The 14,155-nt window shown below is 40.4% G+C and overlaps 1 protein-coding gene across 1 annotated transcript in view; it reads left to right on the plus strand.

Annotated features, from left to right (window-relative positions):
- The first annotated feature begins 8,751 nt into the window (after nucleotides 1-8,751).
- UBA6 (ubiquitin like modifier activating enzyme 6) overlaps nucleotides 8,752-14,155 on the plus strand; it is an 86,520-nt gene continuing 81,116 nt past the window's right edge. Inside the window, exons 1-2 of the mRNA XM_044225102.1 lie at nucleotides 8,752-8,870; nucleotides 11,247-11,309. Coding sequence (XP_044081037.1) covers nucleotides 8,800-8,870; nucleotides 11,247-11,309 — 134 coding nt within the window. The 5' untranslated portion in view covers nucleotides 8,752-8,799. The remainder of the gene's footprint in view (nucleotides 8,871-11,246; nucleotides 11,310-14,155) is intronic.

Below are 14,155 nucleotides of genomic sequence, written 5' to 3' on the forward strand. Positions count from 1 at the left end.
ACTCAAGACACAGAGATCAAGACCTGAGTGGAGATCAAGAGTGAGATGCTTAACCAAATAACCCATTCAGGCCCCCCACCCCTATGTTATTTCTAGGTCACTTTCCACTTCGCAAATTTATACATTAGTCCTAGTAAAAGGATAAAATCTTATTTTCTTGCCAAGTTCACCATCTTGATGACCTCTCCAGAAAGTTCTACTTGCTAGAATGAGGTCGTGCCTCATATTTGCCATTCTAACGCCTCCTTTCCATCACACTTGGGACTGAACTCTGTTCCTAAATCAGCTTTAACTAGGGAAGGACATGCTATCTGATTTCAGACATCACAGCTGCAAACTATATGCCAGGCTGTGTACCAAAATTTTTAATGCTGCCTGCGTTTATATAGTTCTAGGTATTGTGCTCCACCCACGTAATAGGACGTATCTTGCTATACTCTCAACTACTTCTTTCCCCATTATTAGCAGTTCCCCTCAACTTCTCATTAATTATCACTAAATATGTTAGATGTGTTCCACTTTCTAGGCTGAGCTATCTTTACTAATAGCTGGTTTCTCTATAAACAACTACTTATCCCGATAGATGTAGTTCCCAGAACTACTTCACAAAGTCTTCCCAAGTCTACTGTGATAACAATCCCATAACCTGCTATTTGACCAAATACCACCACCATCAAAATAACACTTCCACATTCAATAGAAATAGATCTCAGAAATACAAATGCAGAAACTGACAAAGATCCGTCAGAGAAGAGATCTCTCAACTTCTCACTACTAAATCTATGAACTTTCCTCAAGGACATCCCGTTCTCTGTATTCTCCTATTACAATGAAGACTTTTCCCTGCTCCACTTAAAGGCCAATCCATCCGCCTCTGTTCTAGATACTACTCCCTCTCGACTTTCAAGGACATAATTTCTTCAGATCTCTTTCCTACACCATCAATCTTTCCTTCTCTACTAAATCATTCCCATTGGCATAGAAAAATATTTAATCATCTCACATCATTTAAAAAAATCCTCAATTATATATCTGATTCACTATCCACAATCCATTTTTCTATTCTTCACAGAAAAAATGGACAACTCAAGAGTTGTCCACAGTTGATCACTCCTCTTCCTTACTTCCCTTTTCATCTTCAACACATGTTAACCTGGATTCTGTTCCTTCTACTCCACTGAAACTCTTACCAAGGTCACCAAAAATCACCCTATTATCAAAACTAATGGTGATTTCTCTATTCTTGACTTACTGTAGTGCTCATCAATATTTAAACAACTGTCCATTCTCTCTTTAAGGAGCTCAGGTGGAGAAGGACTTCATCATATGTGGGAAAATACTGGAGTAGAGAGAGATGGAAGAGTAGGCTTAACTTACGAGAAACTACATGACATGGCAGTGGGTCAGGAGATTGCCAAGGACAAGGGAGCTTCGTGGAAGCTAAACTGATGTCTGAAGGCCATCCTTCTTCCTTCAACTGAGTAAAGCACAGTGCCCTCATGCAGGCGACCTATTGATGGCTTCCTTATCATTATCATTATCATTATCTAGTGATAGCCTTCCATTTTCAGATATCTGCAAGGGAGGACCCTTGATCACTCATGAAAATAGTCAATGTCCTCAACAGTGCTGAGCCTCTATCTGAATAACCACTCTGTGTGGAAATCCTACTTTTCATTAGTCTAGTACATTTTTAATTCCCCTTAAAAGGAAGAAGGGTAAGTTTTTAAGAATTTGAGGAGAAAGCCCAGCATCAATGCGTGAGTGGAACTGGATAGTGATGGACTCCTACAGCTATTCACTTCCCAGCTGAGACACTCTTATTTCTGTGAAACCATCCCCTCCCGGTTTTCTTCCCATGTCACCCACAGCTCTTTCTGTTTCATTCTGTGTTCCTTCCCTTCTACGTGATATTTATATGGGCTCAGGGCTGGGGATTCTTGTTTGTCTGTCTGTCCTCTCTCCCTTGGTAGTAAATGACAGGCAGAGAGCAAGAAAGAGAACATATACACCCATGTGCAAAGCATACACTAGAGGAAGCAGGTTAGAGCAGCGCTAAATATGATCATAGGTCTGGCAGCACCACACATACACATCCGTAGGGAATTTGTTAGAAATGCAAATTCTCAGGCCCTACCCAGGCATACTGAAGCAGGAATGCTAGGTGGGGTCCACAATCTGTGCTTTATTTAACAGGCAAGCCAAGTGATTCTGGTATGTGCTGAATTTTGATGGCCCCTGGGCTAGAGGTTCTGGTTATCAAATTGAAGGTGGGAAAATAAGCCAAGGATAAGGAGGACCATGTGAACATTGTTTCCGTCAAGAAAAAAAAAAAAAAAAGGGTGTAACTTTGGGAGGCAATCTGAGTGTGATGGTGAACAGTGATTGTGGCTGAATTTGGATCTTTGGAATAGGGCTTTGAATGTCCTCTATTATAAAGGGCTCTTAAAAAAAAGATTTTTATTTATTTATTTGACAGAGAGAGACATAGCAAGAGAGGGAACACAAGCAGGTGAGTAGGAGAGGGAGAAGCAGGCTTCCTGCTGAGGAGGGAGCCCTATGTGAGGCTCAATCCCAGGACCCTGGGATCATGAGCTGAAGACAGCCACTTAATGACTGAGCTACCCAGGCTCCCCATAAAAGGAATTTTCTTTATGAAGGTGACCTTATCCTCCAATTAGGGCAGAACCTAATGCACATACAGGACATTTCCTAGAAAGCCACAAGGATCTGAAGCCTCTCTTAGGGATTTTTAGGTTTGTTACCTGTTTTCTATCAATAATAGCAAGTTAAAATTGGGAGTATCATTTATTACATTTTACCTCCATTTACTGTTGCATAAGTAGTTAAGTCAAATAAGAAAGTGTCTTGGAAAGTTATATTTAATTTTTAACCTATGATTTGTCTATTTATTGCTCTGCAGGCAATATTTTTAAAATATTTCAGGAAAATGTATTATGTACATATTCTAATTCATAGACAACCTAAGAGAATATTTGCATTTTGTAAAGGTTTATTTCCTTCACAAAGGAATTTCTCTGGGTTCTTCTAAATAGTTAGCTTCAAGCCAGTTCAGGCTACTGCAACACCTTTGGGCAAAGAAACCTGCCTCAAAACGCAGGAGGTTGGCTGTTTTCCAACTATGTTCATGAAGTTCTGACCTCAGGACTCAGTACTTCCTATATGTGAACTATTTGATTTATAGAAATCCAATTGGCATTTAAGATTTCAGGAAGATATTCATAACAATGTAAAACATATAATGATCAAGATGGGGAGATTTTAAATGCATTGTTGTATCTTGGATTGGATTCAGAACAGAAAAAAATAACATTAGTGAAAAACTGGTGAAATACAGATAAAGTGTATAGCTATTTAGGAGTATTTTACCAATATCATTTCCTTTGTTTTGGGGCACCTGGGTAGCTTAGTCATTAAGCATCTGCCTTTGGCTCAGGTCATGATCCTAGGGTCATGGGATTGAGCCCCGCATCGCATCAGGCTCCCTGCTCAGCGGGAAGTCTGCTTCTCCCTCTCCCACTCCCCCTGCTTGTGTTCCCTTTCTCGCTCTGTCTCTGTCAAATAAATAAATAAAATCTTTTTTAAAAATTCCTTTGTTTTGACAAATGTACCATGGTTATATAAGATGTTATCATTAGAGGAAGCTGAGTAAAGCGTATATAAAAATTCTCTGCCCTTCTGCAAAGAAGACATCCAGATGGCCCACAGACACATGAAAAGGTGTTCAGTATCACTTGGCATCAGGGAAATACAAATCAAAACCACAATGAGAAACCACCTCAAACTAGTCAGAATGGCTAAAATTAACATGTCAGGAAATGACAGATGCTGGTGAGGATATGGAGAAAGGGGAACCCTCCTACACTGTTGGTGGGAATGCACGCCGGTGCAACCACTCTGGAAAACAGCATGGAGGTTCCTCAAAAAGTTGAAAATAGAGCTACCCTACGACCCAGGAATAGCTCTACTGGGTATTTACCCTAAAGATATAAATGTAGTGATCCGAAGGGGCATGTGCACCTGAATGTTTATAGCAGCAATGTTCACAATAGCCAAACTATGGAAAGAACCTAGATGTCCATCAACAGATGAATGGATAAAGAAGTGGTATATATATATACAATAGAATTCTATGCAGCCATCAAAAGAAATGAAATCTTGCTATTTGGAACTAGAGGGTATTATGCTTAGGGAAATAAGTCAATAGGAGAAAGACAACTATCATATGATCTCCCTGATATGAGGAAGGGGAGATGCAACATGGTGGAGGGAGGTTGGGGGTAGGAAAAGAATAAATGAAACAAGATGGGATCAGGAGGGAGAAAAACCATAAGAGACTCTTAATCTCACAAAACAAACTGAAGGTTGCTGGTGGGAAGGGGGTAAGGAGAGGGTGGTGGGGTTATGGACATTGGGGATGGTATGTGCTATGGTGAGTGCTGTGAAGTGTGTAAACCTGGCGATTCACAGACCTGTACCCCTGGGGCTAAAAATACATTATATGTTAATTAAAAAATTTAAAAATTAAAAAGAAAAAAACTCTGCCTTACATTTGCAACTTTTCTAATTTTAAAATTTCTAAAATTATGCCAAAATATTTTAAAATAAATCATTGTATTATGCCTTCAAAATATAACTATGAAAATATATATATATATATATATATATATATATATGAGGCACAGGGACACAGAAATAAAGGAAAGAGACAGTGGGTCTTTGACAAATCAAAATTGAGAAGGGAAGAGTCAGGAAATCACAAAATCAAACCACATTTTTTTTAATATTTCACAGAAGCAACAGAAAAAAGAGCTTTTTGATGTTAGATAAGTTTTATTGAAAGCTGTTGATAAGGGAACAGAGTCAAGCTGAGGACAAAGCAGAAGATGACACCCCGCAACCCCCACCATGGGATATATGAAACATTTCCTAGGCATTCCCGGATACCCTAAAGGAAAAACAAATAATTTATAGAGATCACAATCCTGCAAGACCTGAGTCTCCCCTAGTTTACAAATATCCTAGTGATTTACAAAGAAGATGCTTTCTTATCAATAGCCTAACTTCCAAAGACCCATAACTCAGTTCCTGAAGCCTTAATGTCATCTTCCCCTCCATGAAATGGAGGGAGGCTGAGGCACAGGGAAGTGTAAATAAGGTTAAATTTCTTCCAAATCTAAAGCTAATTTATAAGGACGTGTAATAGCAGGAGTGTGACATTCCTCCACGAAGCTTTCCACTATCTTACTACTAATACCTTACAAAAAGGAAAAAACCACCTTATCTAGACAAATAGCAAAGCTCTTTAATACAGGAAAGTTCTTTCAAACCCTCCCTTTTCCTAACCCAACCCCATAGTATATAATAATCCACCCCTCACAACCCCCAGGGCAGCAGCTCCTTCTACCCACGGGTCCTGACCCCAGCTTTAATAAACCATCATTTTGCACCAAAGACGTCTCAAGAATTCTTCCTTGGCCATCAGCTCCAGACTCGACCCCACTGAACCTCACTTATATTCTAAAACTTCATCGCTTTGAGAAAGGAAAGATGAACTTGGACTAAGAATGCATAAATCTGCTTTGCCATTCATCAGGTATAGATAATAGACGCAGGTAAAGCCAGCTGTAAAGTTAACAGAAGATATTTTTCCCACAAACATGCTGTAAAGTGTCAGAAAACCCCATGACTTTGGGGGTTTTAAACTGCTACTCTTTTTTTTTTTAATTTTTTTTTTAATTTATTTGACAGAGAGATCACAAGTAGGCAAAGAGGCAGGCAGAGAGAGAGAGAGAGGAGGAAGCAGGCTCCCTGCTGAGCAGAGAGCCGGATGCGGGACTCGATCCCAGGACCCTGAGACCATGACCTGAGCCGAAGGACTGTCTAAAAGCTTGCTCTTTGAAATCAATCCATTAAGATTAAAATATCCTAATCTTAGCTAGATGACCTAAATCATTTAACACAGAGCAGCAGTCTCTACTTCCAACCCAGGGGCAGAACTTTAAAAAAAGGACAAAAGACACAACTATTTTAACTGCAGTTTCCAGGAAAACTGCAGCCTGTGTCTATGTTGGAGTCCAGAAAGAATGGAGACCCCTTTACAAAAGCCTCACTTTCTTTTGAGCCTACACACCACTACTTCATTTCAATTTCTTCTAAATTCCACACTTCCCCAAATTCCTATAACAAAGGAATTCCTATCTACTCCTTTGTTTGGTGAGGCATCCCATAGTTCTGGAATGTGAACTCCCTCCCTGCAATAAATTAGAAACTCGACTTTCTTAATATATGTTATTTTACTAATGGACTTAGCCTTCTGAATGAGGAAGCCTGGCCCATACTAAAAATTCAGGAATAATAATTTGACAAAAATGAACAACAAAAAAAACTCCAAGCTCAAATACTATACAAAATTATTTTTTAAAAAGAGCATAACATCATCATTATAGATGATGAAAACATACCTGAAAGATGTGCCACAAAAATAGATCAAAACTTGTTACTATTTTTAAAATACCTAAACAAAAAAATAAAAAAGCAAAGAACAACATGATTCAGAATTAGAAAAACTCAGCTAGATGGCAGGAATCCTTTTACAATGTATATTTTTATCAAATCATTACATTGCACAGTTAAAATATCTTACAGTTTTTTTACCTCAAAAAAGTGGGAAAAATTCATAAATGAGGTGATAGATCTCAGAAGAATTAGTAATAAAGAATAAATTAAGAAGCGCCTGAGTGGCTCAGTCAGTTGAGCGACCAACTCTTGATTTTGGCTCAGGTTATGATCTCAGGTTCCTGGGCTCCGGCCCTGTGACGGGCTCTGTGCTCAGCGTCGAGTCTGCTTGAGGATTCACTTACTCTCTCCTTCTGCCCCTGCTCCCAACTGCATGCTTGCTCTCTCTCTCTAAAACAAATCACCTTAATAAAAAAATGTAAAAAAAAGAATAAACTAGAAATGGGATGGGTAGGATGAGTAAAATAGGTGAAGGGAATTAAGAGGTACAAATATCCAATTATAAAATAAATGAGTTACAGAGATGAAAAGTACACCAAAACAAATATAGTCAGTAATATTAATATTACAAAAGAAAAAAAGAATAAACTGGAAGGAAACACAAAATGTAATGCATGTAATGGTTTATGATTTCCTAGAAAGAACCTGAGCCAGTCCTTGAGTCCTCTAGTCATTTTGGTTGTCTGATGTTCATTCTCTAGTAATTCTTCAGGAAGGTTTTATGACAATAGTCTCATCAAATATTGATACCATATCAAGTGTTGATAATAGTTTATATACTCTGTACATTAGAGTTGCTTTTGCTGGATAAAAATCTTTAGCCTACATTTTCCCCGTAAGTATCCTAAATATGCTGTTCCACTTTCTTTTGACAAAAAGTTTCACTGTCTAAAGTCTAGTGATATTCCAAATTTTCTACGTTTTGCGAATGTAGTAATACCTTAAAATACGTTAAAACCAGGGGTATGTGTTATACTTTTGAAATAATGCACATTCTATTTCGCTAAATCTAAGATGACCTCAAATTTAAGAGGACCTTTTTTTCTGTATTGATGAAAAAGGGAAAAGCTACATTCCAATTGCAGGGATATTAAACTGTAAAGAAATGTGGGTTGTGGATGAAATTCAAGCTGTCCATTTTTTTGTATAACAATGTGCCATATACAGAGTAGAAGCTTAGCACTACATAGACTGTTGAAAGATGGGACACAGACCGAGCTCCTTTTAATTATTATGTAGAAAAGGTACAGAACTAGATTAAGAAACCTGAATAATGCCAGAGACAAGCAGCATCAAGTTTCCAGGTATTTGGAAATGTTCAATTCTGAAATGAGAACGAAGAGAACAAAGGATAATGCAGTTTTGCCTCGACCCTCTCTCCACACCAGAGAGGAAGAATATCCCAATTAAAAAATATCGTACATTACAGACGCTGATATAAAGTCAACGTACATTCTAACTTTTTTAGATTCTACAGACGTTTCCTCAAATGTAGTTGAGAATGAAAGACAAACCTTCATGTTGAGTACTAATGATACTTGTTTTCTAAGAAAGGGGAAAGGGGAACCAACAGAAAAAAATAGATGAAGATGAGAGGAGTCCGGAGGTGTTCCAGAACTTAGTCCGACAGTGACTTGTCTGTGACCCTGACCAAGTCACTCCGGCCGTCTGGAAGCTCTTTTCCCTCACCTACGAAGTGGAAGCAAAGCGGACGACGAGGTCACTCATAGCTCTAAAAATCACGACTCGAGTAAATCCGCGGCAGTGCCCGGCACGTAGTGGACGCCCACGACCGTACCTTTACGTATAACGTTTTAAAACGGAATCCCGGAAACCCCGAAAACCCGGAGCTACCTGCTACAAACTTCCGGTTTTGTGTTTACTAAACGAAAGGGCTTCCTCTCACTGCTACGCAACCCCATCCCTTTGCCAGCCACTGGAACCTCTGTGCCCGCCCCCGGAGCCTGAGGCTCCCCGTAACTTCGCTACTTCGGCCCTCCCCCATCCGCGAGAACCTCGGTCGCAGCCCCGCCGCTCACGGAGCACACCTGCGGCGAGGCCTCTCCCGCTCCCCCGCGGCCACACCCAAACCGGAAGCCAGGACACCCCCGGGGTTGACGGGAAGGCTCAGGCCGGCGGCGCGCTTCCCCGGCCCCGCCCCCTCCGGTGATGTCATCACCCGCCCCTTGACCCCCGCGGTCCCACCCCCTTCCTTCCCTGCCTACCCGTATCCAGCGGCGGCGGCGTCTCTTGGAGGCGATGGAGGCATCCGAGCCGGTGGCCGCACCTCAGAGGGAAGAGGCGTCCTGCTCTTCCTGGGGGGCCGTCAGGTGAGAGGAGGGGTGTGAGCGCGAAGCAGCGACGGGTGGCGGCCGGGAGCGGGACGCCGGCTTCTGCGGCTCCCGCTGGGGCGTGTAGGGAGCGCGCGCGAGGCCGCGGAGCCGGGCCGAGCCGGCCCGGGGAGGCGAGAAGAGCGCGCGCGGTGGGTGTGGCGCGGTGGCTTCGGACCTCGGCTGCTCCCGGCTTCGCTGAGGAGAAAGGCCGCTTGTCGGTGCTTTCGGCGCCCTCGCGGTTCCGGCTGGGGTCTGCCGTCTCTCAGTCACCGGACATGTTTGGGGGGAGGGGACGCGAGGTGGGGCGGAGTGCGGCGAGCGCGGCGGCGAGCTCTGGCCCGGGTCGCTCGGCGTGAGCTTCGCAGCCTTGTTGCCGAACACCGTCCCTCCTTCCTTCGGGAAAATGACAGCGAGGAGCGCCGCTGTGCGGGATCCTGCGCCAGGATCCTCCTTTGAAAACTGTTACCAGAGGGAACTTGGTAATGATGAATCACAGGCGGTCAGGACACCCTGAGGCCTCGCTGACTACGGTTAAAAAAAAAATCGGGGAAAATAAACCCACGAGTTACTCATTCTTATTTGCCTGTCGGTGTTGAGGTTTCTCACATCTTTTGCATGCCTGCAAAATCGGGGGTGCAAATGTTCGTGTGCGCGCTTTTCGGTCGTCTTGGAATTAATAGAGCGGTTAGTTCCGTACCGCCCAGCACCGGAACTCGGTGTTCCAGAGGTTACACGCGCTGGGTGCCGGATTCTGAGCTAATGGGAAACTGTCCATAAACCTGTAGCTTTTCCGCTGGTTGGAGGTTTTCAGTACCGTGCTGGTGCCCAGGCCAACACTGCCACATTTCCGTCGGCGGTATTATGTCATTCAGACAAATCCTTATTTAAAGGATTTTTTTTTGATGGCCCTATGGACGTTATTCCAGAAATGGCTTTTGAAACGTTCCAGTGAGGCAGGATTTTGTGACGAATAAGTGCCAGTCAGATCATTAAGTGACAAGGCTGGTTAGAACGGAGCTGATCTCCCCTTTCCTGAGGAGCTGTGCCCACTAGACTGGTGTCCTCCCTGCAAGGAAGACAGTGAAAGAATACCAGGGATAAGGAACCTGTGTAAGGAAATTTTTGCTTATTTTCGTGTTTCGTTACTGTGCCAAAGCAGGGCATATTGAGTTCGTGTGTGTTTTAATTAGACGTTATTTGATCTAAATACAGCTATCTCTTAGTTTGCTTTCATGATTGGAATCAGAAATATTTCTAAGAGTTATCCATGTATCACTTAGCTAGAAGCTGATAGCATTTTGATTAACTCTGTTTACAGATCTTTTGGCTTATCAATCAATACCAGTCTGAAAATTGGATTTCAGAACCTAAGTTTTGTGCCTTCACATTATTTTTAGAATCCTATAATTGATAATTAGAGCTTCCCAGAACCTGGAATGGATTACATTTTTGCCAAAATGATATTGATCTTAGCAGTCACTGTGTCTCAGGCCAAAGTGCCCCCACCTCTGCCTGGGAACTATTTCAGTCTCCCAGTGTTTATCCTGTTTTCATTTTCATTTCATTTTTGTATGCCACGCTGTGAAAAATTTGAGCTATGGTAAATGATACATCACTTTAAGTACATCTTATCATGCTAGTATGCTGCTCTTTAAAAATTTTTTTAATTTCCTCAGATTATCTCTACACCCATCATAGGGCTCAAATTTATAACCCTGAGATCAAGAGTCGCATGCTCTACCAACCAAACCAGCTGCAGCCCCCCCCTTTTTTTTTAATTTTTAAAGTTCATTCAACAGATACCTGTTGAGTGTTTTCATTATGCCTACTATGAGGCAGTAGGCAGTAGAGAATGGTGATCAAGAGCTAGACTGCTTAGGTTTACATTCTGGGTCTACCATTTACCTACTCTGGAACCTTGGGCAGGTTATTTAAATTAACTTCTGTGAGCCTGTTTTACTCCTCTGTTCAGTGGAGTTGGTAATAGTGCCTGTCTCATTAAATTGTAAGGGTTAACAGAGTTAGTACATCTAAAGCACTTAAAACAATGTATGTATGTTGGAGAAGGTGTATGGGGCACTCCCAACAAAATTGCTAAAATAGAGATCCATCAGAATATATGTAAAACAACATCTGATAACACCTAAGAATAAAAGCGTTGGCTGTAATTTTACAATACACACGGAGTAGGCAGTCAGTGAATTTAATTTTGACCTATTTTTAAAATGGAAATAAAGGGATGGAAAACAAAATATATATCTGGTTTGTAAAATCCCATCTAGTAAATGCCATGTGTAATTGAATATTAGATTATAGAAGGTGAATATTGAATAACCATACTTGCCCTTATAAGTTGTGTTTTATTTTTTTCAGTACAAATACAAATTTGCCCATCATATCAGCAGAATCTGTGGAGATTGATGATGCATTATACAGGTGAGAACCTTAGGGAAACTGAAACTTATTTTCCTCATTTATTGTTCTATAGTAATGGAATACTCTATTTGAAAATACCATTAGGCCTTTGCAGAGTTTTGTAAATATATCCTAAGAGTTCCTCTGAGGTTATAATTAGAGTTTTCTTGGATTTTTTTTTTTTTTCCCTGCAGTCTGAAAGCTTGAATAATATTTAAGTCTCAGTTGTTTTAGGTTTAGGTGACAAAGAATGATTTTGTTACCCACATTCCTCTTGTTTTTGGATAGGAGTACATATTTATGTTCTTGATAGTGCAAGAGTCTCATGAAAAACAGTCCATCTTTGGTTATACAGTAACATATAGAGAATATATTTACTTCAGTGTAATCTCATTGACAACATTGCTTGTTTGCATGATATAGACAGCAAGGAAATATTATGAGGTTGAAGATGATTTGAATGGAATTTAGTGAGATTCTTATTTACTGTACCTTTTCATGAAGTGAAAATATTTTTCTTAGAGTTAAAGAGAAATTAAAAATATATACATAACTAGTACTTCTTTTTTTTTTTTTAAGTTATTGATTTATTTGTTCAAGTAACCTCTGTACCCAGTGTGGGGCTTGAACTCAGGACCCCAACATCAAGAGTGGCACATTCTTCCAACTCAGCCAGCCAAGTGCCCCTATATTGCTATCACTTTTAAGACTTTTTTTTAATACTTCAGATTGTTTGTATGGAAGATAGTATAATCTCAGTTTTGAAGTTTTTAGATTTCCTCTCTATATAATTATTGAAAATATATTTTATGTAGAAAGAATTGGAATAATGGGCTATTTATTTTTAATTCTTTTTGTTTAGTGTGGGATGCAGAGTCAATTTTGAGCATTTTAGGAAGAGCTGAATCAACTTAATAGGTTGATTTCAATTACTGCTTTATGTTGTACACTTCGAAAAAGAGAGAGAAAACTAAAGTTTGCTTTCTGAAAATTATTTTACCATATGGTTTCCTGATTATAAATATACTTTAGAAATCACCTTAAGGAGAAAGTCAGTTATCATATGGTTTCACTTATTTGTGGAACATAAGGAATAACATGGAGGACATTAGGAGAAGGAAAGGAAGAGTGAATTGGGGCAAATCGGAGGGCCGGACAAACTGTGAGAGACTCTGGACTCTGAGAAACAATCTGCGGGTTTTAGAGGGGAGGGGGTGGGAGAATGGGTGAGCCTGGTGGTGGGTATTAAGGAGGGCACCTGTTGCGTGAGCACTGGGTGTTGTACATAAACAATGAATCTTGGAGCACTTCATCAAAAACTAATGATGTATTTTATGGTGACTAATATAAAACAATTTAAAAAAATTTTTTTAAGATTTTATTTATTTATTTGACAGAGGTCACAAGTAGGCAGAGAAGCAGGCAGAGTGAGGAGGAAGCAGGCTCCCTGCTGAGCAGAGAGCCCCATGTGGGGTTCGATCCCAGGACCCTAGGATCATGACCTGAGCCAAAGGCAGAGGCTTAACCCACTGAGCCACCCAGGAGCCTCTATAATAATGATGTTCTTAACGTCCTTTCAATCATATCCTTGGGATAACAAATGGCAGCTTCTTGGAAAAGCATTGGTTAATTCTATTCATTGTTCAGTTACAATCCTTATAACACCTTTTTTTTTTTTTTAAAGATTTTATTTATTTATTTATTTGACAGAGAGAGATCACAAGTAGGCAGAGAGGCAGGCAGAGAGAGAGAGGAGGAAGCAGGCTCCCTGCTGAGCAGAGAGCCCGATGCGGGACTCGATCCCAGGACCCTGAGATCATGACCTGAGCCGAAGGCAGCGGCTTAACCCACTGAGCCACCCAGGCGCCCTTTATAACACTTTTTTATATCCCTCCAACCCTGTAATGGCTGATTAATGATCATAATTTTCAATAAACCAGAGATTAAATACTCCCATTTGCAGTGTCGTATAAGTAGGGCTGCAGTTTGCTTGAGTGCAAAATACAGAATATAGTAGTTTATATATGATCAAGTATTGCTGGATCATAAAGTAGTTCTACTTTTAATTTTTTGAGGAATTTCCATACTATTTCCATAGAAGCTAGACCATTTTGCATTCTTACCAATAGTGCACAAGGCTTCCATTTTCTCCACATTCTTACCTTTTTATTCTCTGGCTTTTTTTTTGTAATGGCCATCCAAACAGATTTGAGGTGATATCTCATTGTGGTTTTGCATTTCCTTGACAATTAGTAATGTAGAGTACCTTTTCATACCTGCTGCCCATTTGTGTCTTTGGAGAAATGTCTGTTCTAGTCCTTGCTCATTTTTTAATTATATTCCTTGGAGGGGGGTTGCTATTGAGTTGTAGTTCTGTATATAATTCGAATATTAACCTATCAGATACACGGTTTGTAAATATTCTCTCCCATTCTGTAGTTCGCCTTTTCACTTTGTCGATAGTCTCTTTTGCTGTGCAGAAGCTTTTTAGTTTGAAGTCACCCCACTTGTCTACTTTTGCTTTTATTGCCTCTGCTTTTGGTACCATATCCAGGAAATTCTTGCCAAGACCAATGTTAAGAAACTTTTCTCCTATGTTTTCTTCATAAGTTTTATAGTTTGGCATCTTAAATTTAAGTCCTTAACCCATTTTGTATTGATTTTGTATATGGTATAAGGTAAAGGTCCAGTTTCATCTTTCACATGTAAAATTCCAGTTTTGCCAATACCATGTGTTAGCCCCAACTTTCCTTAACCTCTAACTATACTGGCCCTACCAGATTGCTTTCCTCCCAAACACAGTTTATACTTTAACACCTCATTGTCTTTTCTTTAAAAGCACTCAACACCATTGGATCCCTTTTCCT

Source organism: Neovison vison, chromosome 11, assembly GCF_020171115.1.
Source record: "Neovison vison isolate M4711 chromosome 11, ASM_NN_V1, whole genome shotgun sequence".
NCBI lineage: Eukaryota > Metazoa > Chordata > Mammalia > Carnivora > Mustelidae > Neogale > Neogale vison.